Here is a 27,076-nt window from a genome sequence, read left to right as displayed (position 1 = left end):
TGGCCCTCTTGTATATGTCATTACTAGGTTTGTTTTATTTACAGTTTATGAGCACTAACTAACAAACAATAACATTTGCAACACCAATAGCTCAAACATTCACTAATGTGTGACCTATTGCATTGCAAATTACAGCTATTGGCGTTAAAAATGACAATGTTTTTCACTTTTGCGTTTTTGTACCAATGGTAATAGCACTATGCAAATATAATGACTCCACTACAAGTAAAAAACATGGTCATTTCCAAAGCCAACAGCGCCAACTGTAGCAAATTCGAGACCTATTGCATGTCAAATGCTTGTTCCGAGTGCTTTCTGTGCTTTTGCCTAATTTTTACAGCTTTCGCTGTCCTTCCTCCTCGTTTTTCTGAGTGCTTCTCCTCTCTTTGCCTCTTTTTTTTTTACTGCTTTCTCCTTCCTCCCATTTTTCTGAATGCTTTTCTGATTTTGTCTAATTTTTCATTGCTTTCGCTGCCTTGAATCCCTCACGGTTTGATTGACTAAACATGCAGAGACTAGTGGGAAATGTGAAACTACAAATCCCAGCATTCTTTTAGAGTTGTTGACTAAGCAGGCAAGAGTGGGAGGATACCATCCTCATGATATTGCAGTAACCGCGTGCAATGCACACAGGGGAATGTCATAAGCAGACAAATGCTTGTATTTGCCCACTCCAGTGAAGGGCATGACCTCTGTAGTAGTTCTCAATTTTAAGTCTTGGTCTCAACATTTAGAATACTAGCAGTTAAGGGAGCAGTTTCTTCCATCTTTCACCGCCCTACTTTGAGGCTTGTTCAGCAAATAGGACCATTTAGCTATGTTTGAGCAGGGGGAACAATAAAACGGTAGACATTAGACACATATTGTGTTCAATTTGTAAAAAGACTTCTCTGCAGGGGTCCAAAGTTTATTCTAAGGAGCCTGCTGCTGGTGATACAGAATGCCCAGGTCACAGAACAGCACCAGACTGGCCGATGCGGGCACCAGTCATTTCCCTGGTGGGCTGGAGGAGTGGGTGCCGGTTTAGTGCCCGTGGTGGCCACTTTTCTTACTGGGGGCTGGTTTTGCAGCAGTGCTGAAATATTGGACCGCTGTAAGAAAAGAGGGGGTGGTGCTTTTTGCTAGCACCCACCTTTCCCCAAGGGCCAGTGAGCAGCAACCTACCCGGGCTGGTTGCTGTTCCCAGTCCGGCCGTTACTGAATACCAACGCGGTCTAGTGCATTTTATGCCTCTTTATTCAACCACCCTACACTACTTTCCTCTTTATCTCACTTCTGCAGGCTCTTTTTCACTCCTTCTGTCTCCCCTTGTCACTGTTTGTCTAACCTTCTCTTCCTCTTTCAATCTCCCCTTGCTGCCTCTCCACCTCTTGTCTTGGATCAATGCCTGGAGATGAAAAACAAACCCCAAAAATGACATCCACAACCACAAATGAAAGGGTGGCTTGATTTAAAAGGCCCAAACGTGTAGAGAGGTCACTGCAGGTCAAGTATAACTCATAGCCCTAGTCACGCTGATTCAATCTTAACTGGATATTCAACTTAACTGAAAAACATCAAGCCATCGGCTCATGCGACTTACTGTATATTCTGCCGGCGGGGTCCAGAAGCGGATGGAAAGTGAGATAGAGGGAGAGAAAAAAAAAAAAAACAGGCGGTTAGTGAAACAGTTCTCTGCTGTGAAGTGAGCATCGCCTCGGGGGACAGAGGAGGCGGGGCTCCATACTAAAATATTTAAGCCTTGCTGGGCTCAGTTTGTACTGCTTTTCCTCAGTCCTTCGTTACTTATTACTGCGGCTCTGTGTTCCACTCCACAGCTGCGGAGTCTGCAAACACCACAACCTTGTACAGATGACAAAATACAGGACAGCTGGGTCCTGATGCATGCTGCTCTCCCTTGCATTAGCCGCATGCGTAGTGTGACATCACAGAGTACCGGTTTGCAAATTGCCCGGTGGTCAGGGAATCTGATCCCATAATCCACTCCTGTATTACCGTTGGCCATGAAGACATCTCCCTGACACACCAACAGCAGGGACTACCAAGGACACCCTTGACATCGCTACCCGACTTAAGGCCGCCGGGATCCAGTTTATAGGGCATGTTATTAAGATGTGCTATTGAGGGGGGATCAGATAGCTCAAAGGATTTGGGGCAGGTGTTTGGTGTCTCAGCTCCCAAGGTCTCCAATTGAAATGATGGCAGGTCTGCTTAAACCAGGAACGCTGTGTGTGTACTGGGCTTCGTTGAAGGCCTTCAGTGGTCTCAGCACATTCGCTTGGATGCATTACCACTAAGGCCTGCATTCTATGAGCCTTCCAAATCCTGATTCCAGCACAAATTGGAGTTTGCTCATGAATCAAGAGAACGTTAGCACATTTGGTTTTCTTTACGCACATAATTTTTCACCAGATAAAATTTAGCAAAAATCATACTGGCAAGCTGCTCATGGTGAAGCTTTGCAGAACAGGGAAAAAGTAAATTAATACATTTCCCCTCTACAGAGATTCAAAATGTGAAATGGTGTAGAAATTGCCCACCCAGTAATACCACAGCCCGCAATATTGGTATTTAATGAGTGTGCAACAGAGTCGCTAAATTAGTAATGATACATATTCCTGCTGAAAATATATTGGAAAGAGGGACGTGGAATTACATGGGCATGGGCCGTGACCAGACGTTTCTTGTGTTGTAGGGGACTTCAACAGACCAGGGTCCAAAGTGGCATTGGCAGGACAGTGCTGATGTGCTTTTGCTGTGCCTTATCAAAGGATGCCAACCGCAGGCTGGAAAATGATGGACCTTTATTCCTCACTAAATGGCCACAGACTGGTAAAGCGTAAGTATGACTTCTTGTCCAAACACCGTCGCTAAAATTCCAAAACCTGAACAGATGCATGTGTGACTATAAGGGGATTCCAAGGACTCGAAAATTATCTGAACCCCTTTGATTCAAGTTCTCCTCAACTAAGGCCACCGATATTCTTCAACCTTTCAGGAAACTGAAACATCACCCTGCTTGACTCAAACTTCCAATTCATTGTGATTGGCAGATGACTGGTGTCAATCACTGCTAAACTGTGCAAGGTGTGAACAACCATCATAGATGGGGGTAGCAGTCTCTATTCCCAAGTCGCGAACATGTTATATTCTCCTTTGACAACCGGCTTAAGCCCGGTGATAACACACAATGGTCAATGGCTGTTGTACGTTTTATCAATGATTACCCTGTCCAAAACACAATTAGACTGGGTTCACAAGTGGTCTTTATAGATTACGTATTTTCACCTGTAATTCAATGTATGTAATGAGTTTATAGTAAACCAAATTGGTGGCAATGAGCATTGGCCTTTGCAGGTTTCCTTTAGGGCCTGCCCCTCAACCTAATAATGTACATAGAGTTGGAGTCTTACTTGTTAAATATCTTCTAATGCTAATTAGTTGGACTCCTGAATTAGATTTTTCTTCCTCCGCAAGAAATGTGTGACTGTTACACTTCCTTTACTCATACTATGACTTCATGTTAAAAAATTCTGCAGCATATTTACCAAAATATTGTTCTATTGTGCAAACTGAATTGAATCAAGCCAATAGCTTGTGAAATATGTTGGACATTCTGTAGCCAAAGTCAATCTTTTTGGCTTGAAAAGGGACTATGCAAGCTTATTAAAAGGGAACAAGGGAAATATCTGAGGTTATCGGTTCCGGGGATGTAAAAACGTTTTGGAGGCTGGTGAATGTGACGGTAGGGAGATTAACGTCCCTAGGGATTGTGATCTCTAATGATAAACGGGTTCTGCATTATGTCACTTTGTATGGGCATTTAAGACATCACCCATGGTTGTTTAGAATTTTCTTGTGACTCTTTCAAGCCATTAAGTCTAGTTGAGTGGCTTCACTCAATTATCAGCATCCAGTTATAATTAAGGATAACATTGACTGGTGGACTGATCAACATTCAGTTTCATATCTTCGGATCAACGGCTATGGGACAGATGCTGAGTCCTGGCTTAAATCCAAGAACCCCTTCCATTTACTGTGTAATAAGCTTAATGGATGCTGCTGTTAAAATTTATGACAAAATATGTTTCTCTTCTCTCTATGAGTAGGTCATTCATAATAATGGGATCCCCAAGACCAAGGGGGATTTAGACATGGTCACTTCACCTTGGTCTACCGCCTCTTTCTATGGACTATTGTCCGTAAAACAACTGAACATAGTGGTGTGTTCTTCTGAACATCTGGGTGACCTTTAATTTAGCGGATAGAGATGGACTTTGGTGTAAGCTTAAGCATTGGATAAATATTCTCTGTAAGCTGCCCATTTTGCTGAAGATGCACACAAGCATTTGGACACGTTTTGAAGTTAATTCACACGTTTGTTTTACTAGGAAAATTGAGGTACTTAATGGCCTAAAGTGGGCTACAGTATGATTTCTGATTTCTCTTTTTTTGGGAATATTTAGCTGATCTCCTAAATGTATTGCAAGTTGTCTATTCTTGTCTCTCTCCAAAAATTGAATCCTTCTCTACTATATGCAGAATACTAGAAATTTTTGATCTAACCTCAAATTGGTGGCAATGCACAGTGGATGGTTTTGTGGGAGTATTGGACTTTCACTCATTTTACAGTAAATGTAATTTAGTTAGATATAAATTCAATCTTTCTAGAAACGAAATGGCTGCACTTTAGAATGGGTTAGAGATTGTCAGTATTTGCGTCTCATGTTTTATATAATTTGGGTTGCCAAGATCATTTCTTCTCATTTCTTATTCGTGTTCTTACCCGAATAGCTTGAGATTTGGTCGTACATTTGGAGGAAGATCTTTGGGTCCTCTATGTACAGTTTTATAGATAAAAAAGTCCCTTTGGGAACCACAGAAAGGAATTTCTTGAAACGTTTGCTCAACACATCATTGAGTTTTATGATTTAAGGCACATACAGCAAATTCAATTGTACCTTGTAGACTCTAACTGCAGGTATAAAAACTTTACAACCTTTCAATCAAATTAATACTAATGCATTTGATAAAATCTCTGCCTTAGGTTTGCAAGAACTTCCTCATAGTGAATTATCTTAACCTGTGGTGCGGTTGATAAGATATTATCTTTAAAAACCTCGCATTGTGATTCAGGAACTAATTACATTTCCACCTTTTTTCCGGGTCAAGATCCCCTTTAGGGAGAAAGCAAAAATCATTCATTATATTTATCCATTAAGACTTCAATCTCATTGACATGAGGTTTAGAAAAACGTCCCTGTAGGAAATTAAGAAGAGTACTAATTTTGTTTAGATTAGTGTACGGCAATAGTCAATATGCAGTTTAATGATTGCTGTTGGGCTAATTATTTATGCTCAGTAGAGTGTTTTAATCCAAATGTTTGTGCAATTTATTTGAAAATGTTTAAATTATTGTAAAATATCTGTCTATGTGTGTGTGTGTGTGTGTGAATATATACAATTTAATTATGCAATATTTCAATAGCTCCTTAGAGTTAAACAATGAATGTACTAATACATTTTATTAAAATATAATTAAATTACTTTTAATTAATTCTATACATCACTTTTAATTATTTAATTTAAAATATTTAAATAGATTAAATACCTAATTCAAAATTAAATTAAGAGTGATGTAGCATTTTTTCTTTAGTTCTACATATAAAATAAATATATGAAATTAATTTACATCAATATTTAACATAAAAACATTTCTGCTATTTTTTTCGATTTAAATATATATATATTTTTATTTCACCATCGGTGGAGAGTTCCGCTTGGTAAAGTATATGGAAAATGTAAACAGGTTGATTAAACTTGGAAAAAGTTAGTACAAATATTTTTATGATCTGGAAAGACTCCCAAAGGTGGGCAAGAAATGTGGCTCCCTTTAAGGAGAATGAGGGAACTAGCAAAAGGAAAAGGTTAAAAGAGTCAATAAATGTTGGTAATGTCATGGAGATGGAACCATGAAGTTCTGTATAGTGACTCTGACTAGGGATGTAAAAATGTCAAAGTATGTAGAAAGCTGGCACCCACTGTGTGCGGTGCCTTGAAGTGCACTGTGTTGAGTGTCCCACCTCTGCTTATATTGGTGGTGGGATTCAGTGTGTACCCCAAGAGTGGCTCGGGTCACTATTAATATCATGTTGTGTGACAGAGCTAAATGTGAGGGTTTGCAGAGTTAGGGGAGAAGGGTGGGGTTGCTGAGGAGTCGGACAACTCCACGTCTGATGTCCATAAATGAACAGATCTTGGCATCAAAATTGGCAGGTTGGTCTTTATGGCTTGTACCGTTAGCTTGCTCTTGTAATAGAAAGCTGACAACGAGAGCCTGTTTCCACATTTTATTACATGGAGTGACAGTAATCAAAAGTGGACTGAATGTTTAATTTAACATTTTAGATGTTGCTAAGAAGAAGTGATTTGTTACCATTACAAATTTTTTTTTGATAGATTTAGTTGAACGTTTTAGTAATCTGCCTCAGGAGTAGGCCCTTCACTTTCTGCTGCTTTCAGTCCAACATTTGCCTGTGTACGTGGTGACAAAGCTGTCACAGCATACATTTTAAGAGATTTATATTAGCAGAAGTAGGCCATGCATTTTTCAGAGGTACAGATATCTGGAGGGTGACAATTGTGTAAAAAGTTTAGATGCATGGTGATACTAGCGAAGTGTAATAGACCCTGCTCGAGAAAACTTAAAGTAGGGTACTCATTATAATTCTAACTCACAATGAATGTTCCCTCGTCTAAGGTGAGTAGGCATGGGATAAAATAAAATTCTGCACTTACGAACATAGTCATTTTTGGTCTATTTGGGATAAATATGTTGCCCATACCTTGGAGAACATGGCAGACGCTAAACAAACATCCCCGCTCCCAGTATTGCGGCTCCGCATGATAAACTATTAGATATATCTTAGGACATAAAGTGATAACATCTTTCGGCTGGGATAAATGGGATCAGGAAAGATGTAAAAGAGACATTGTATTAAAATTAACTGCATCTACTGGCAGGAAAACACTAGTGCTTAGAAAGAATGCTCTTAACATTGACTGTGGTTATGGACGCTGTCCCAGCGAGAACAGCCTTTCAACGACAGACTTGTCCTTTCTAGAACCGATCTTCCCCTATCTTCCATAAAGATAACTCTGTAGTTTCCAGTCTTCTACTTTCCTTCTTCTTCTTAGGGTTATCAAATGACTCCAGGTCACAAAAGACGCCAGGTTCCAGTCCTGAACTTTCCTTTTACAATACCTACAGTTCTATACCCAATTGGCTGAAGAGAATCAAGTCACCTTTGTGTATACAGATCCTTTCCAGAATGCTCTGGGCTGTAAAATGAAACCTAGGACTGGAGCGTGATATCGCTGGTTACTATACCACTTCAGTTGCTGCTTTCTCTTCGAGTGACCAATCTTGAGAACCCAGAGCCGCCATTGACTTGTGGAGACCTCTGTTTTGGTTACATAAACCTCTTTCTCTAAGGGTGCCCAGAGCAGGCCACAGCTGCCAGGCCTTGGCTCCACTTGCCTGCAGTAGCACCGAGCAAGGGTGTGGGATAGTAGGACAGGCGCCATTGGCTTTCTGATGGCACAACTTTTCCTGTTGCCAAAGTGGAGGCGACTTGGATGGGCAGAGTGGGTGAGGGCCGTCCCATACAACTGGGAGACCCCGTGGTTCTACAAGGAAGTGGACAAGTTCGTGCAGGAGTTTGGCCTGGAGGCTGCCGCCCCTACCACATGGAGCCCGAAGCTTGTCCGACGCCAAATATGAGCAAAGGACATCAGCGAACCGATCAGCGTCCTCCCCTCTGCCACAGCAGACCACGTGTGGGGAAACGTCACATCCAAGAGCCTGACCAACCAATACAAAGATATTGCCTGGATAGCCATCCAAGGAGGACTTCCCGTGAAAACCTTAATGCACGCAAGAGGACTCAACCGATACAAGTCCTGCCCAAGAGGGTGCATCGTGGATGAGCCGACATACCATCTTTTCTGGGAGTGCGCGTATGCACAGGACCTGCTGAAGGCCCTAGGCTCAGAGCTTAGGGCCTGGATACCTAAGCCCTGCATCACCGCGGATTCTGTGATGTATGGGTTTTTTCCCAGGTACACGCACTGAGTGACCTCCAGAACAGCTGGAGGCTCCTGTGCTGTTTTAAAGCTGTTCTTCTTCCCTACTATCAGGCAGTTTCTGGAAAACAGAAGGAGACATCGACGCTGGCGTGCCATAAGATGAACTACAGCCTCCTGTACGATTACACAGCACTGGACAGATCAGATGAAGACAGCGATGAAAATACCTGAGGACCCAAAGGGGTCCCCTTGTACTCTCACTCAGGGGGGGCCATGGAAGGCTCGGGCAACAAAGAAGACAATGACAGCTGAGAACCCAAGGGGTCCCCCTCCCTTACCTGGGGTGGCCTGAAGGGACCACTAACCTGTTTTTTTGCCCTTTTTTCCCCACGCCCAGGAACCGGTAGGTCAAAGGAGAGAGGAGAAGGCGGATGAAGATAGGTGGAATAAATGTAGTTATTTACTGTATGTATTGGACTAACGTGACCTTTTTCCTTCACAGGTAAAAGGTCAGTAGGATAGCTTGGGCACTTGTTGTCAAATTTGTTATCAATGACTTACGATTAAAATAGGGCTTTGTGGAAGGTGACGATTGACGTATCTGAACCAGAAACAAGGCCCTAACAAGGGTAAAAAAAAGGCGCCATTGGCTGGTGCTGAGTCACAGGATTACGACACAAAAGGCGCAGTCTTGGCAGAGCTGTGCCTGGGTTTACCGACTGTGAATGCACGCTGGCTCGTTGAAGCCAGTAAAACCTTTCTTATCATTATCAAAACTACAAGTACATCTCTCTTTTTTTCTCCTCACAAAGTGGCCTTTTTGTTCCATTGTATTTGTTCCTGCTGGGAACAGATTTGTTTGTGAATTGGGAAGGCGAACCCTGCAGAAGGTGAGTAAATCATCTCTATAAATCAGACAAAAGGTGCTTTATGACTTTCTTTTCAAAGCCTCCAGACTTAAAATTTCTTTTGAGGCGGCCATTCGTGGATGTCAATTAGAGGTCAATAGATGAATCAGCTGCTGTCCCTGGATTGCTCCTTGGTACTCCCAGCACTGCCAGTATTACCCCCGGGGTCAGAGGTCATGAAGGAAGAAAGTTAATATGAATTTAAGTCGGTGGGTAATAAGGGTGCGATGGGGTGAGGAAAATGTGCCCCTTGTCACTGGCTGGGTGGTAAAAGAAAGCCATAATTGGGACGCTGTAGGTCTCTCAGAAACCTTGGCCCTGGTGCCACTGCACCTACTTAACTATTGATACTTGTGTTTCTGCTTTCACTGACCACTTTATTTTCTGGGAGTTCCTGTACTTGGACTCCTAGCCCACAGGCGGCTGTTGAGGGTTTGTTGGTGGGCAAGGAGTTATCCCTGTGATGTTGTTACTGGCAGATGGAAGACGGGGGCGAGGGCAATCAGGAGGGTCAAAGGGAGAAAGATGCCCCTTACAGTGCTCGTGGAATGTTGGTATACCTACAGTCAGGCTACAATTGAGGTTACATCGGTACTATGAAATGTGTTTGAATGTCGAAGTAAAGCCATGCCTCTTTGTACCAGTCTTCCTGGATCCCGGTCTAAGAGATATCAAACATAGCTCTAATGCCAAGTTCTCTTTGATGCTGAGTTCTGGGTCTAGTAACTGGATAGTACATTTAGGACTGCATCTGCCTGTGTGTGTGCCATATACAAGCAACTCCCAGCTCTTACACAGATCCTACGTGTGCACCTGCTCCACAAGGAGAAGAACTCATTTTATAAACCCAGTGGTCTCCTAATGTAGTGTTTGTGCACACCTCGGAGGCAGGCAACTTCTATATCCCTAAAAATCCGTTCAAAACACCACGTCTGAAGTCAGTGTGTCTATAGACCTCAGATGCACAAACCTTATCGACAACAAACCATTCCCATCCATTGCTACATATGCGGTGCCTGCATGCCTCAGGTGTAAGGATCCTTCGTATTACGAATCAACATTTACTGCACCTGAGCCTAATGCAGTGGGTCTGAGCATCCCAGAGCCAGGGCTTTCACCTAACAAGCTTTTTCCTCCCTATGACTCAATGCTTTGTGCCTGCACATCTCTAAAACAGCAAGCCTTTTACCAGCTTCATTCGATCCAATTACAGGGCACCAATCCACCTCTCTAATCTGGTCTGACCTCTTTGGAATTGTATCCCTCATAAAATTACCGAAGTGCAGCAGTAGCCATTAACCTTCGGCGTTGACCAGCAGGTGCAACTGGAATCTTGTAATCTTAGACCAAGCTGCCAAAGAATCAGTAATTCTACGGACCAACACTCATAGTTTTCAATCCTAACATTCTGCTTTGTCACTTCAACTCGGTACAAAAGGGGGTGGTGATGGACGGAGCATCAGAACCAATCAAACACTCACACCCAGTCAACAGATCTGGGTTTGATCCATCACCGTTCTTTAGCCCACTCTGCCACCCCAGTTCAGACATGGCCATATGCAAATCAGACTGACCCTGTGCCTCATGGGAACAGTCCAGCCCGAACTGCCAAGCCATGCCTTCCCTGGACCGGAAACAAGCTTCCTAGGACCGGTTTCTGGCATTTCAGCCGTCTTCAGCCAGGCTTGCTTGAATCCAGTGGCAAAGTGAGCAAGGGACTCACGTCTGAGCATACCCTGCCATTTTATGGCGAACAAAGCGGTACAAAAGGGAGTGGTGATGGACGGAGCATCAGAACCAATCAAACACTCACACCCAGTCAACAGATCTGGGTTTGATCCATCACCGTTCTTTAGCACACTCTGCCACCCCAGTTCAGACACGGCCATATGCAAATCAGTCTGTCACTTCAACTCTGCTAAAGACTGCTTATAAGGAAACAAAACTCTGCACACAAGAAAAGCAAAAATAATCTTTGGTTATCAGGCAAGCTGGAAATTCATAATCTAAAATTTCAGCGAGCCGAAAGGAAATGGAGAAGAGACCACTCAGATGAGGGGTGTACTACTCTGTAAAGCTCTCAGATAAAGCAAATGTTCAGAACATGTCATTGTTCTCTGAAAGGATTTGTGATTTCCCCAAACGTTCTAAATAATGGTTTGCATTGCCCCTGAACTGCAACACCCTGTAGATGTACATTTAGAAATGCCACCATCACATGTCCTTCGACACAGTATGTTTGCCCTTTTCTCAGACTGCAGGATTAATTATCCAATTCCTATGACTGCTGCACCATTTAAATCTACTTAGCAGACAGGGAGCTACCTAGACTCCTTCATACAAATTAAGAATGAGCAACTCCATATCAGTCAATATCTACCCACTGGCTTTCAGTTTCCCGAAAATATCCTGTCCCAGCACTCTTTATAGCCACAAGTGACCAGTTCCTGATTGTTTCAACAGCTCTTTAAAGCATGGCATTGTTCCAGACCTTTGGAAGTGAGACTTTTTCTGAAGAAGCCCATCATGGTCGCCAACAAATTGAACAATCATAGACCCATCTCCCTGCTCACTTACATGGGCAAATGTCGTGAAAAACTGGCCCTAAATCAGTTTCTGGACTTTGGAGAATTAAACGACCTAAATGGATGGGCAACATGTTAGGTTCCATGCTGGGCATAGCAACAAGTAGGTAGTCTACTGGTCCTCAATGATATTCGTCAGCTCGTTGATAAAGAAGAAACTGGCATACTAGTCGTCTTAGATTTGTTTGGCTGCATTTGATGCCATTGAATACAACACCTTGCATAAGACCTTGGAAGCAGCAGGTATCACTCGTACGGTCTTGAAGTGGACCCATTCTTTCATTTCAGTGAGCCTGCAGATGGTCATTCTTCCCCAATGCTCTTTAAAGGCATATGATATTGAAGTCGGGTTTCTGCAAGGGCCAGTCTTCTCGCTCTTTCTGTTTAACATGTACAGGCAGCTCCTTGCCCAGTTGTTCCACCAAGTAGGGGTGGACTTTTACATGTATGCTCACAATACTCGGGTTATCGTTAACCTTCCAAGTGTGCAAGAGCCTCCCAAACAAAAGTTGAGACCTTTAACAAAGGTTCCTGCAATCATCATGCTATAGATGGACAGCAACTTCCTAAAGAACCAGACCAAGACTGAAATCTTAATTACCTCTGCTTCATTGGTAGCGGAAGGGGGCATGAGCTTATGACCAAATATAATGGACAGCTCTCTGATTCTGGTCGGACTTGCAATATACTCTGTGCATAAGGGAAGAGTCTCTTAAATTGAATATGCTGTTTCACGGGAAGCCAGTGTAGAGTCACTGAGTCAAGTTTTCTCAGCTGTCAAACTCACCACATGGCAAAATTCTGAATTCTTTGCAATTTATTGATCAGATAGTCCAGTACCCCCAAGTAAAAAATATTGCAATAGTTAGTTCTTGACATTATGTAGGTAGAGCACACAGTCATTTCAGCTAGATATATCTTACAACAATATAACCTATCAGATAGCTTATGTGTCATAATTACCTGTGATGGTGTAGGGATAATAATTCCAAGCTTTTTCTATGATGTAGAAAATCTTGGGGACAAACCCTCTGATCCAAGTGGGAAGTTTCCTGGGGAAATAGGTATAGGGTGCACATTATTGTCACTTCTAGATAAATCAGCAGATTAACTAGTTAAGTAAATATTTCAGCGGAATGAACAGGCATGAGCTACAATGAATGATTGATGATTACACATGGTCATAGAGAAGAGCAGATACACCATGTGCATGACAACATGAAGATAGAGGAGGTGCTCACAGGTGTAGATCGATTACTATATGGATAGGAGAGCAGGATGGCAAGAAAGGTCACTGATGGAATGGAGAGATGTACCGTGGATATTGGAGATTTATGGAGGAATGGACAGTAAATCAGAAGGAAGATAGTGATTCATCGTGGCACGGCTAGAAGAATGGGAGAATCATGGAGATCCTGATCTTATTGAGGCAAACATAGGCGATTGGCTTGATTCACTCCAAGATCATTGTAAATTTGTGTATTTAAAAGGATGAATATTGGAAAGAGATGATGAATGAAAGGCGGTAAGGCAACTAAAATGTGTATGATTATGAAACAAAAATATATGAATATAAATTGGTCTTGCATGTGAGCTTGAATCCATTCCACATTTACAGAGTGATTCAATATCCAGTTGTCATAAAGAAACACTAAATATGTGTTAGACCTGGCATCCTTGCCATGGTTTCTCCTGACGTTTTGCCTTCTGACCTCCTGTTTTGCTGACTTCATTTTTGCTGGCTTTAGGATTCTGGGCATTTTACCAGTGCTAACCAGTGCTAAAGTGTATATGCTCTGTGCTCTAAATATAGTAACATTGGCTTATCCAAAATTGGCATATTTCATTTACTTAGAAGTCTCTAGTAAAGTGCACTATATGTGCCCAGGGCCTGTAAATTAAATGCTACTAGGGGGCCGGCAGCACTGATTGTGCCACCCACTCAGTAGCCATTTAACATGGCTCAGGCCTGCCACTGCAGAGTTTGTGTGTTCAGTTTTAAACTGCCATTTCGACCTAGCAAGTTAGCCCACCTATGAAACTAATGGTTGTGATGCACTCTCAACCAATTCGACCTATACATACATACTTATACAAACTTACTGAGCAGTGCTGAACGACCTCTGCCCAGGTCGTGGCAGTTGATTTGAAAGAAAACTAGATCACCAAAGTTTACTAGATACAGCACTCACAGTGGCCCCCAAGGCTTCGATGTACACAAATTTAAACAATTCCATAAAAGTCCAAAACAATTTTCAATGCTTTACGATTCAATGACTGTAATTGATTGAGCTGCTTGTAAATTTGATGTCTTGTTTACAAATGTTACAATTACATTTGCTGGTGACATGAATGTAGCATCCTTATAGAAAATAATTTCATCACAATTGCTCAAAAACCCAATGCATTTTGGGTGGGAATCACCGGGGTAAACTGGATTTTAGAAAATCACTGTTTACAAATGCGGAATAACTTCACAGGTTCAAGTGCAGTCAACAGAGTGCAAAGGAAAGGGAAGGGAATGGAAAATCAGAACCATCCCATATTCTAACATAGATATAAAACTCCCTACCGGATAATTGCATGCTAAATACAATGACAGCAAAGAAATATGGAAACTAGCATTCCATCATCAAATATTTTACAGGCTGTGACATGAGCATTCAAAACAAGCTCTTATTTAAATAACAACATGCCTGGTATGCTAAATCATTTTTTTTTTTTTTTTTTTTTTTTTAAAGAACAAAGGTCCTTGGCATAAGAGGAGATAGTTTAAATGTTTCAACATAGACTACAATGAGCACTATGGAGGTTCTTCCAATGTCCAGCCGGACAGAGGAATATTTATTCAAGTAAGATAACAGGATGGACAAAATACAAGGCACAACAGAGATGGCGAACGGCACAGTCCTGTACCGAGCGTTTGAAAAGAAGGTATAGGGAGTATAGACACAAGAAGGAAACAGCAGGCAAAAAAGGGGGGAAGAGCAAAAGGCGGCTTACATTTACATAATAATACTGTGTAAGCTCAAACCAACAAACAACGCACTCATTTTGTCACAATGGTTGAATAGTGGTGTTTGCTACAAAGGTCGACGTTTCGATCCCTAGCTCTCAATACTATGGGATCATCATCAGGACTAGAAAATGAACTGTTGCCTGATAGATAGTGTCAAGGAGCCTGGGAAGCAGCTCGGAGTGGACCTGGGAAAGCTCGGTGGGTGCCAGGAGCAGCTCAATGGGTGCCTGGAGCTCGTCGGCAGTAAGCGAAAGCCCCACGAGGGCGTCTGGATGCTTGATCGTAGTCCACAGTTTGTCGTATTGTGGGACAGTGGGCGACGGATGAACCAAGCGTTCAGGAGGGCTGGAGCTTGTAGATACAAACAGGGCCGTTCGGCGTGATAGCTATCACGCCGAACGGAAAAGCAGATCCTTGCTTCCTCCGGCCGCCAGCAACTCATCAAGAGCTCCGGTCCCGCGGTGTCTGGCAGCCCCATCCGCTGCATATACTCTCTACCTCTGGCCACTGAACACTCGGTTCTGGCCCCTTGCGCCCTGTTTGTATCTACAAGCTCCAGCCCTCCTGAACGCTTGGTTCATCCGTCGCCCACTGTCCCACAATACGACCAACTGTGGACTACGATCAAGCATCCAGACGCCCTCGTGGGGCTTTCGCTTACTGCCGACGAGCTCCAGGCACCCATTGAGCTGCTCCTGGCACCCACCGAGCTTTCCCAGGTCCACTCCGAGCTGCTTCCCAGGCTCCTTGACACTATCTATCAGGCAACAGTTCATTTTCTAGTCCTGATGATGATCCCATAGTATTGAGAGCTAGGGATCGAAACGTCGACCTTTGTAGCAAACACCACTATTCAACCATTGTGACAAAATGAGTGCGTTGTTTGTTGGTTTGAGCTTACACAGTATTATTAAGTAAATGTAAGCCGCCTTTTGCTCTTCCCCCCTTTTTTGCCTGCTGTTTCCTTCTTGTGTCTATACTCCCTATACCTTCTTTTCAAACGCTCGGTACAGGACTGTGCCGTTCGCCATCTCTGTTGTGCCTTGTATTTTGTCCATCCTGTTATCTTACTTGAATAAATATTCCTCTGTCCGGCTGGACATTGGAAGAACCTCCATAGTGCTCATTGTAGTCTATGTTGAAACATTTAAACTATCTCCTCTTATGCCAAGGACCTTTGTTCTTTAAAATAAGTTATTACCCGAGGTCCCTAGGCTACCAGAACGGGTCCCCTTGTTCTTTTCTCTACTACTACTGGTATGCTAAATCAGGCATGCACAAAACAAAAATAGGCAGGGAAAACCACAATTCCCAGCATGCACCCGTTCCGGTATGTGGAGTGAGCAAAACGAGAGGTTAACAGTGCAATGGAAACCATGTGTGCAGAAGCAATGCCCAGAGAAAAACATATGAATAACACTCAGTAGGCCAGCTCCTTAAAGTAATGTGAATCAGGCCTAGCAGGATTACATCATGCACTCGTGCCAGTGAGTCATAGAAAACAGAATCAGTGCATGAGCGCAATTAGACATACGGGGGCAAGACTTGTTGTGCAAAAGCTACAATGTACACAGAAGCCGTACCCCTCCTGTCTCCACACAAAGAGCTTGATACCCCCGTAGTGAGACTGGAACTAAAGCAGAAAAGGCAGAGACCTTGTGATCTTAGATGTCTCCCCCGCTTCAAAGGCACATTTGGGTATAAATACTAGACCCCTGACACCACCAGAGCAGAACTTTGCTGGAACCAAGGACATTCTGCCTAGAAGAAGAGTTGTTGTGCTGTAGCAGGGACTGACCCTTTGCTACCTGCATTGCTGTGCTGATCTGCACATTGCTGTGCTACAGGAGGCAGTGCCACTTTCAAACTTGCTCTGCTGTGTTGGCCTGCTGCCTGCTGTTTCTTGCCTGGGAGTGAGAGCATCTGTACCTGCTCTCTACATCCTTGAATCCAAGATTCTCATAGAACTTGCTGGCTTTCCTCCTGTTTTCTGAAGTCTCAGGGACACAAAATACTTCTGGCAACTCTAACGCTGCTGGACGCTGCCATCTGTGAGCCCTACCCTTGACTGAGGTTCTCCCTCCAGTCCTGGGCCTCAGAAGTGGGTTCTGCAGCTGTTTTTCTGCAAAACCAGCACCTTGACCATACTGTTCAGGGGCAGTTTCTGGGGTTGGGCAGAAGGGGCACGTTCTTCCAATTATTTGTGAAATGGATGGTAATTGCAAATAGCAATTACCATTCAATTTACATTATGCTTAAATCATTCACTGCCTTACCCAGTACGGTCTCCAAAACGGATGCCAACCAGTCAGGAAGTTTTAAATATGCACATGCACTATTGTGCCTGTGCCAGTTGGTAGCAGTGAATGTTAGAGCAGGGTACGGGCTGGCATGCTGCCAGCCCATTTCTGCAATACTTGGGGGTCCTCTGGACCTTCTACAAATGATGCAATTAAGTGTCACATTCTGATGTACAGTATCAGCCCTGTACTCCCGGGGCTGCTTGCCCGTTATCAGCTGCCTCTCACTACCCCTCCCTTTCCAAGTCGTCCCAGGGTGATGAGTTGGGAAAGGAGGGGTTGCAGCATTTGCAAGATGGCGTGACGTCACAGAGTCATGAGACTCCACTCATGGTTCTGTGAGGCTGAGTCACGTGCTGTAAACAGATGCACAGCGCATGCTTCTGCGCCTCATGTATATGTTTAGAGCATTCCATTGAAAGGATTTCAAGAGCTACCAGCTTAGCCTCATGGAGAGGAAGTGTCAAAGAATGTTGATGTGAAGTACCTCCAGTGCAGTCCGACACTACCGGGACATATAGACTATTGGGGTAAGTAATCTTGAATTATTTTGTCGCTTTGTCATGATCGAGGTTACTTTCCTGTCCTTTCCCTCTCCTTTCTCTTTCCTTTGCCCCACTGTCCTTGCTTTTCCAGCCACTGAGAATGTTTATTAAGCTCATTTATCCCAACATGAGTTCTGAGTCTACAAAGGAAGTTACTTAATTAACTTAAATTAGGCAACTTGCTTTCTGGACATAAAACGTACCTATTTTCTTAGTCATTTATACCGGGCATATGTCTTACTTATATTTAGAAAGCAAGTTCCTAATTTAATTTGGCAAATTGCTTTCTCGTAACAGAACTGTAATGTTAAGATAAATAGTCCAGCCTTGGTAGTTTTCATGTAGGTTTATTAGGTATCAAGTTGTATAATGGATGAGCCCCACCAGGAGCGGTCTGTAGGCCGCTCAGCCCTTTCAGCAACTGACAAACCATACCAACGTTCTATCCTTCAGCATTCTAAAATACACACATCCTGGCTGAGCAGCATACTACAAGAACACAAAATGTTCTGGATCAGAAGCATAAATCCTGGTTGCTTCCCTGTTTCTGCCAGGCAACATGATCCCTGCACTGTGCACGGTACTGAGAGGCCAAGGACTCGCTGACCATGGATTCAAACAGCTTTTTGAATGTGCACTGCCTGCAGCCTGAACTCCAGAGCCCTCAACAATCAGTGACGAATAGTCTAATAAATCAAGCCCAATAGATGTTGGTACAACTGGTATTCTGAACTCACATGTTTGAAAGTGCCTTTAGAAAATAGAGTTTTGATGAAATAAATATTTGCCTAAGATCCCACAATTTAAGTGGCGACGCTGTGATTTATACAGATTTTTCACTTTGTACAAGTCAGCCACTAACCGTGTGCATTTTTATTTAGTGCAAACTCGACCCAAAGGTATTGTAGCATTTTAAATGAGCACCAATTACATTACAAAAGGTAACATTAATTTTTTATAGGCACATGTGAGATTAAGTGATTTGTCCAGAATCAAAGGATGTTCAGCCAACGCAGAGAATTTAACCTGGTTCCAGAGTTCCAAGGCCGGTACCTCTGGCCGCAACACCACATCCTTTGTAGAGGGAGGGTGGCAGGCTGAAGCCAGTATAAGAACTGTAATTTTGGTCCATTTATCCCAGATATAGTGGAAAATGTATATAAAAATACACTCATTTTTTAAACGTTTTCGTGAGAGGAGGCCCCCCTAAGTCTCCTCTATTAATCATCGGGCTTCACTTGCTTGCACTATACAGTAATTGCCAATACGGCGCACCATTTTCCACTGCTACCAGCTGCCACTGCGACTGCATGACAAAAATCAACGCATCGGTCCTCGAAGGTGCCACAGTACTGAATCAACAACAATGCAGGTCCCGACTGTGAGGCTTGATGACATGCAGCATTGATTCTTCGACACCATCTGCGAGGTTCGACGATGATGCACTGCCAAAACTTCAATGCCATCCACGGGGCTTGTCTCCAACGCAGTGACCCAACAGTGGGGAAAATTCCGATGCATTGTGTGCTCAACGTCAAAGTTTGCTTCATACAAGATACTTTCTCATCGCGCCCTGTATGAGTTCTGTAGCCGGCCTGCCCTCCATCGTGGTCGGTCTGAACTTTGGATTTGTACTGGTCACTCGCGACTTCAAATAATCATTTAACCGCTAGTGACTTCTAAGCACTGTTTTTTACTTTCAATCTTTAATCATTCACATCTCAAGCTCTACATATTGGATTTTTATCATATTGGTCTTGTTTTACCCAGATAAATATTCTATATTTTTCGAAACTGGTGTGTAGTCCTTATGTGGTGTTTTCACCAGGTTACTGTAATTAAAGTGTGCACGAATACTTTACACATTGCCTCTTAATTTAAGCCGGACTGGTCTGTGTCAAGTTACCAGAGGGTGAGCACAGGTTTATTAAGTGTTAAGTTAGTGTATCTGATTTACCCTGACTAGGATTGTGCTCCTGCTTGGACAGGGTGTGTACTCTGCCAATCAGAAACCTCAAATTCTAACAATATGGATAACAAATTAATTCTTTGGGATTACAGGCTCTTCCCTCCTCTTCAAGAACCCAAGACTATCATCAGCTCCTAAAAGCCCCAATTAATCTGTAGATCTTCATGTTCCCATCAGTGGTCAGAGTTGAGTCCCCAAAAAACGCTCCACAGAGCTATTATTGCAGGTATGTGAATTATTTAATATTTGAATTTATAATCTTAGAAACGATCACCTGGCAGATTGATGTCAGTGCCCAAAGTATCTTAAGAATTTACAGTGGCAGCATTTTAGCAGTGGACTGACCCAGCTGGCCATGTGCCCTGGAATTGAATCAAAACAGAACTAACCAGGGCTAATACATCTCTTTGTTGCTTTTCAACTGTTTCTAGTTCGGAGAGAAGTTTCATGGAGGTTATGCATTTGCAAATCTCTCCACTGCTAATTGGTTCAACGCAAAGTTATAAATAACTTTCATTTACAACTTATGCTAGAGCTTGAATCAAGGGACCTAAACCCTAGAACTGCTTTATTCAGAGGCAACTAACTGCTCTTTCATATTTTGTGATGCATTAGTGATATTAATCAGTCTCGTTGGCATCTCACACATAGTAATCATGCGACTCACCCATAAGATTAATGAGGCAGAATGATCTGTGTCCAGGGTGCACCACTTTGTAACTCTTTGACCCCAGTTGAGAAATGTCAACCCGATCTGTGTTCATTCAAAGGCAAGTCTGAGGATCGGTCTGTTCGGTTCGAAATAGGCATTTCGCCCTCACACTGAGACATCCAGATCCAGCCCCCAAGTCGGAGGGACTGGCTACTCATCTGATCAGAAGCCTGAAATTGAAGACGCACATGAGGATGCTTTGCACTCATTTTCCTGAATCACCCACAATGTTGGGCGGTGTCTTTTAGGTGACCTATGACAGTGAACACACTGGCTGTCGGCCACATGCAGGCACTATAAAAATCATTAATATCAATAAAGGATTTCCCAAAGTTGACTTACACCATCTGCACCGGTCTCTCACCAAAATGGAATGGGCTTTCAGGACATGCTCATAATGAGTAGGAAATTAGAATTTAGCTGCAGTTGTTCCCCAACCTTTTGCCCCCTTTTGACTACTAGATTCTGGTTTTCTACTCTGACTAACCAGGCCCCAATGCCAGTGCTCTTTCCATAAAACAAACCACAAGCTCAATTGTTAACCAATTGGCAAATCCTTTAGCACCCTCGTAAGTCCCTAGTAATGGTACCCTGGGCATGGGTACTAAAGATGGTCCCTAAGGGCTGCAGCATGTATTATTCCACCCTAAGGGACCCACACCCGAAGCCATGCAGACTGCCATTGCAGGTGGCGTGCAATGGTGCAAACCATTGTGAAAACACGACATGGCACACACCCTGTGTGCCATGCCCACTGACACTGCATGCAATATATGTAAGTAACCTATACAGCAGGCCTTAGAGCCCTAAGGTAGGGTACATTATGTTACATGTGAAAACATAGCTGCCTGAGCAGATATGACCCTGGGATGTATAGTTTGATTACAAGATATTACAAGTGATCGGGGAAGCCATCTTAAGGATGTGTATTGGGCACTGGTCATCATGGATTCCCCAGCAACATGATAGCTTCACTGGCACCAATGGTATTTGGTGTCAAACTCTCTTAACATTCTCAGATAAAGACTGTTGCCAATAGTAGATTTATTATCACATGCACTAAGAGGACACCCTAGAGTATACCACATGAAAATCCTTCTAGTCTCTTAGTGTGCTGGCTGACTGGCATTTTCAAGCCTGCCACTAAAGATACGTTTCTGACCCCTTGCAGGTGAAATCCCACACTCTCTGAGATCAGAAACAATGCCTGTCCGGAGAAAGGTGATCACACCTCTTCCAACAGGACGACTAGAGACTTTAGCATATCAATGCCAGAGACCCTGTTATCCCCCGCGAGACATGGGAAAGCCACCCCTTGCCCTGGGGCCCATTTGGCAGTAGAGCAGGTGGGAAAATTAGTGCGTCAGAAGGCATGTCACACGTACAGGCTGGTCACACCCTTAAAGTGAGCCACATGAAGTGGACGGTCAAGGAAGGGTTTCACCATCTTGTTTTTTGCTAAAACTAGGAATTCTGGGTCAGGATTATGCCCACTCTCCTCAGGAAGTGGTCATATAGGGGGTGTAGTCACCCTAGGGGTAAGTAGCCCATTCGCTGCTATCCTACACTCCCCTATAGGCCCCTAAATTCAGTATTTCGGGGTCCCCCTGACACCAGGAACTCAGATTTGTCTACTAGGAACAGAAGGACATAGAAGAGCCAACATCGCAAGGATTGTGGACCAGCTCCAGAATTGATGCCAAACCCTGCCTGCTACTGTCCTGACAATTTCAATGAATCGACTTGTCCAACAGCTGTCCATCCTCCTAAAGACTTGGAGGGCTACCAGCACTTAGTCACCCAGCCAGCATCTCCCTTGAAGTGGAGGAGCGACTTCTCTGCAGTCTGCAGGCACCAACTGCATCTGGCTGGTACACCGCTCTGCTGACCACTGGGTCCACTGAGGGAGCAGCACCCCCAGTATCAGGACTTCATGGCATCCCAGAGGTGACCCCCATCTCCCCAGCGAGTTTCGAGCTGCAGACCCTCCAGAAGGCCCCCAGCACCAATACCCTGGGTACCGGAGCCCTTTCAGCAGCCAAGGCTTGTTAAGTATCCTGTCCGGACACTAACACTGCCAAGACTGACCTACCAATGAGGGGCATAAGCTTCACCGAGGCCATTCCCGAGAGTGGCCCTGCCGTTCTGTCCCCTCCCCCCCCCCATCATCATTTCGACCCCCAAGAAGTGAGAAACTCCAACGCAAGTGACCCGTTGGACAAAACACCTCTACTACCGAGTCCGAGCCAGTCGACGGTGTCCCCTTGCGTCAGGGTCTCTGAACCCTCAAGAGCCGAGTGCCCCTTTGGGTTCTGCCGGACTTTTAACCACTTGAAGCCTTTTTCTTGTTCCAGGTTTCTCCATTGACTTTACCGTGTAGCGCTCAAGGCTACCATCACAAGCAGCACCTCTGCACCCGGACACACCAGGGTAGGTGAAACCAAACTGCTGGTGGTTCTATGGACCTTGGCCTCTAAGCATCTTAGGTCCAAGAGATCAACTCTAACAACCATTTGCAAGTATACCTATGCAGTGCATGTTTCTCCCATAGGATAACATTACCGCGTTCGAGGCATGATCTGATAGCGTTTGCTATTTTACTGTTTTTATGAAAAAACGAAAACTCCAAAATTACTTACCTGATTCCAATGATCTTGGTGTTAAAAGGAATATAAAAATCGATGTTATTTTTCTAAATTGGTCACTTATTTTTTTCTTGAGTGTGTGTCTCATTTTTTGACTCTGTGTGCACAACAAATGCTCAACGTGCCCTTCTAATAAAGCCTATGGCTGCCTGACCACACTACCACAAATAGAGCACTTTGGGACTGTTAAAGCAAACCCCTGTAAACCTATAAGGGTCGCCTGGACTTTCTGCACATTGTACCTCATTTTGGGACACTATATAGAAAGCCAGCTTCCTACATAATGCACACGTTATGTGGAGATATATTATCTAGTTCTGCTGCCAGTGCTCTGGCCGGCATGTTTCATGACTACTACAGTGATTAGAGAAATTAACCATTTTCAGAAGGATTCAGCATAAATGAACAGTAAGTTCTACAAAAGGAACAGAAAGAGTTACTTGAGTTACATAATGCACACAAGGGTAGTGGATAAAGAGAACTGAATGAACAGAGTCGCAAAGATGGCATGAATACGATTATGACGTACCTTCATTCTACTCTATATCTTATAAATGTGCAAGGCTGTGGGACATGTATAGCACAAGGACAAAATGAAATCAATGACAGTGGCATTCATGGTACAAAATAGAGGCTGAAAACACTGCATCCCTATTCTGCACCCTACCCCTTGAGCTGTAAGTCTAATAAGCTTTTGGGAAGGATATGGGCAACATAAAAATGGCCAGTGTCTGTGCTTGGTGTATTAAGAGGATGAGGACAAGGGATGCCCACTCTGTGGCCTACCTGTTCAGGTGCACCCTCTTCTCTGTGTACTGGCCTCGCCCATATTCCGGGTGCTCGAAGGGCTCATTGATGACGACCTCGACCCCTTCTCCATCAGAGCTCTGCTCGTGGCTGTGTTTGCTGATCATGTAGAGCTGCCCAATCTTGTACTTCAGGAAGAAGGAGAGGTCCAGAGAAGAAGGGGATGAGAGAACGTGAACAGAGCGATAGTAGAGAGGTGGTGACAGAAGGATAGAGAGGTAGAAGGAAGGAGCAAACGAAAGAGATATGGAGATAGAAGAGAAAAGTTAAGAAATTCATTAAAAAACTTTCAAACAACAAATAATAACCATTATAGTTTATCAATGGTTTCAAACTTATTTATTTATGAAAAACTGTATAATTGTCATCCCTAAGGTGATTTCATAAAGTGCTTTGGTCTTAGTACAGGTTAACGTATATTTGTCATATCATAAATGTGTTCACTTGATATAAAATCTAGACATGAAATTAATTTGATTCTAAGAAAAATTATAAAAGTAGCTGCCGGATTCTGAATCTTAGACTACAAGTCTAACACACTAATTCGTACTTCAGTTGTTAAAGGAATACCAATGGAAGTCGGTGGAATAAAGAGCAATTGTTTGGCAATTATTGACCCGAATATTTAAGACCTGACTCAGAGTAAGTGTGCTATGAAAACGCCACTAGATATTTAAATAAATAAAGCATTGTTCATTAAGAACTACGTGAAAGGACAGGGTTGCTCACTAATGTCATGTACATCTCCCGTTCAAGCCAGTTTTAGATCGAAGGTCAGTACCATGGACCAGGTGTTTAGATTTTTATGTATTATTTGTAAATATATTAAGCTGAAAGTGGGTCATCTATATTTCACATTTGTAGATTTTAACCTGGTCCCAAGAAGTTCCCTCTGGGAGCCCTAGGGAAACAAGGAGCTCCATAGAATCGTCTATGTACGCCTGGGTGGAGTTCCGCTACACAGAACTCCGCGAAGTGACCAAAAAACACTGCCACCCTATGCAGAGTTCTGCAAGCGGACGAGTGTGTTAGCTCGTGCCGTTTCACTGATTTCTTGTGCCAGGTGGTTGATACGGGCTGGAAAGTTAGCACAAACTACACCATGTGCAGTGCAAGAAGGTGCTACTTCTTTCTGCCGCTCGAGTAGATATTCTACTCGAGCGGCAGCTTCCTCAATGCGAACGGATGGTTTCTCAATGCAAGCGGTAGCGGCCATCTGCAACCGCCTGCGTTGGGAAATCTCGACAGGAGGATGTCTGGAGTAAGATCATCCTTACTCGTCAACTGAACGTTGGCGAGTGCGAGCCAGGGGAAATCTTGGCTCCACGGAGCAGACGTTTTCGGGATTCTGCACGCTATGGGGAGAGGACATCTGCAAAATCCACGAACGGAGTGGAATTTCACACCCAGGTGAACTTCTATCACAGATAATGAGACTGCATGAAAGTAATTATGCAAGGGTCTGTTGGGTCCCTCAGGACGAGCTCGCTGATCCAATACCCATTAACAGGGGAGTGACACAGGATTGTGTGCTCACACCACCGTTTTCTCTCTATGTTAATAATGTAATTGGTTATCTAAGAGAGTCTAGACACGATTCACCAAAGCTTACTGTTCCCTGTCTGTGCCTTACTTTTTACAGATGTATTTATTGTCACAGACCCGGATGGGGTTGCAGTACCTGCTCAACACATTTAAAATCTATTGCAATAGCAAGGGCCTTCAGATAAACTTAACTAAAACAAAATATATCGACGTGTTCTTTAAGGGCAACATTGGGCTCCACCAGCAAAAGCTTGAATGTGTACCCAGATTTGACAATTGGGGCATAATACTTGACTCTAACTTGTCTTGGGCCCCTCATATCAACAACCAAGCACTGTCCCTAGCTCCATAGTTTTGTAATCAAACTAAGGTCCTTCTAGGTAATCAGTACAGGAGCCAGAAGGGTAGATATATAGGTAGGTTTATTCATTTACAGGTAAGGTGGTAAGTTGGCCTCTCCTTTAGACCTGATTCCAGCCAAGACCACCGGCTCGCTCGCCAATCAACTCGCTGCACCCATTTGTTCCATCTTAGATAGCTCCTTGAAGGAAGGCAAGCTCCCCATGAATGGAAAGCAGCTCAGATTCTGCCCATCAGGAAGAATGCCAAACTCCCTCCAGATGATGTGTCTAACTACCGTCCCATTTCTTTACTCCCCTTACTAAATAAACTTCTAGAGAAGCACATTAATAAATACTTGTCTGAATTTATAGAATCCTCCAACTGACTTGACCCCTCACAATCAGGATTCCGACCTAGGCACAGCACGGAGTGGGCATTGGTGACAGTCACCGATAACATCTGAATGCCAGCAGCCAATGGTCAGGCAGTGCTCCTTATATTGCTTGACCTGTCTGCAGCATTCAATACTATCTCCCACCAGATCTTGCTTGGGAGACTCAGAGATATAGGCTTCCAGGGGAACGCACTAAAACGGATGACTAAATTTCTGGCTGAAAGAACTCAAACCATCAACTTAGGCCCTTTTAGATCACAGACCACTAATGTTACCAAGGGAGTACCCCAGGGCTCATGTTTGAACCCTACCCTGTTTAACATTTATGTTACTCCACTGGTAAACCTAATTAGAAACTTAGGATTCATACCTATTCCCTATGCCGACGACACACAACTGCTTTTCTCTGTTGACAAGAATAACACCAATATTCAGACCACCTTTTCAGAGGGCATGAAAGCCATCACTGATTGGATGAGTAACAACTTCCTTCAGTTGAATGCTGAGAAAACCAAAATTATGTTATTCAGAGAAGCAGTAAAGAGGCGGTCGCTCAATTGGTGGCCAGAAGAACTGGGCCCGGCCCCGTCCCCAAAACAAGTGGTAAAGAACCTCGGGGTCCGAATTGACCAGAAGCTAAGCTTAGAGGAGCATGCCACCACAACAACTGGGGCCTGTTTCCATATACTAAGCCTTCTTCGCAGAGTCATCCCCTACTTCCGCTATCCACACGGAAAACCCTGATACAAACATTGGTCCTAAGCCGTCTGGACTACTGCAACGTTCTGTTGATTTCAGCCAAGGAATCTTCCTTGAACAGACTGCAGGTAGTCCAGAACACGGCAGCCCGATTAGTGACCAACGACCCCCCAGAACAGCTTCCCTCCCCCTACTCCGTAAGCTGCATCGGCTACCCATTCACAAAAGGATCACATTCAAAATTTGCTGCATGGTCTACAAAGCCCTAAACAACTTGGGACCAAGGTATATGACAGACAAGCTGGTCAGATACATTCCACCCAGGACCCTCCGTTCAGGGTCCAAGGATCTCCTTCTCATACCTCGCATAAAACAGGCTCGGTTGGGGGAAAGCATTCTCCTATTTGGCCCCATTATATTGGAGTTTGAATGTCCACTAAGGACAAACTCACAAATTGGTTAACATATTCAATAAATATTATTCTATTAATTTGAATACTGTTTGATGACTGATTTCT

General features: G+C 43.7%; 1 protein-coding gene across 1 annotated transcript in view; it reads right to left on the bottom strand.

The window, feature by feature from the left end:
• The window catches only part of LOC146809640 (cytoplasmic phosphatidylinositol transfer protein 1-like), a 265,715-nt gene that overhangs the window by 84,095 nt on the left and 154,544 nt on the right, over positions 1-27,076 (bottom strand). Inside the window, exons 2-4 of the mRNA XM_085616485.1 lie at positions 23,558-23,706; positions 12,545-12,633; positions 1,583-1,590 (exon numbers count right to left, since the gene is read on the bottom strand). Of these exons, the coding sequence (XP_085472611.1) occupies positions 1,583-1,590; positions 12,545-12,633; positions 23,558-23,706 (246 nt within the window). The remainder of the gene's footprint in view (positions 1-1,582; positions 1,591-12,544; positions 12,634-23,557; positions 23,707-27,076) is intronic.

Source organism: Triturus cristatus, chromosome 7 (assembly GCF_964204655.1).
Source record: "Triturus cristatus chromosome 7, aTriCri1.1, whole genome shotgun sequence".
NCBI classification, from domain to species: Eukaryota; Metazoa; Chordata; class Amphibia; order Caudata; family Salamandridae; genus Triturus; species Triturus cristatus.
This window is presented reverse-complemented; position numbering and strand designations above follow the sequence as displayed.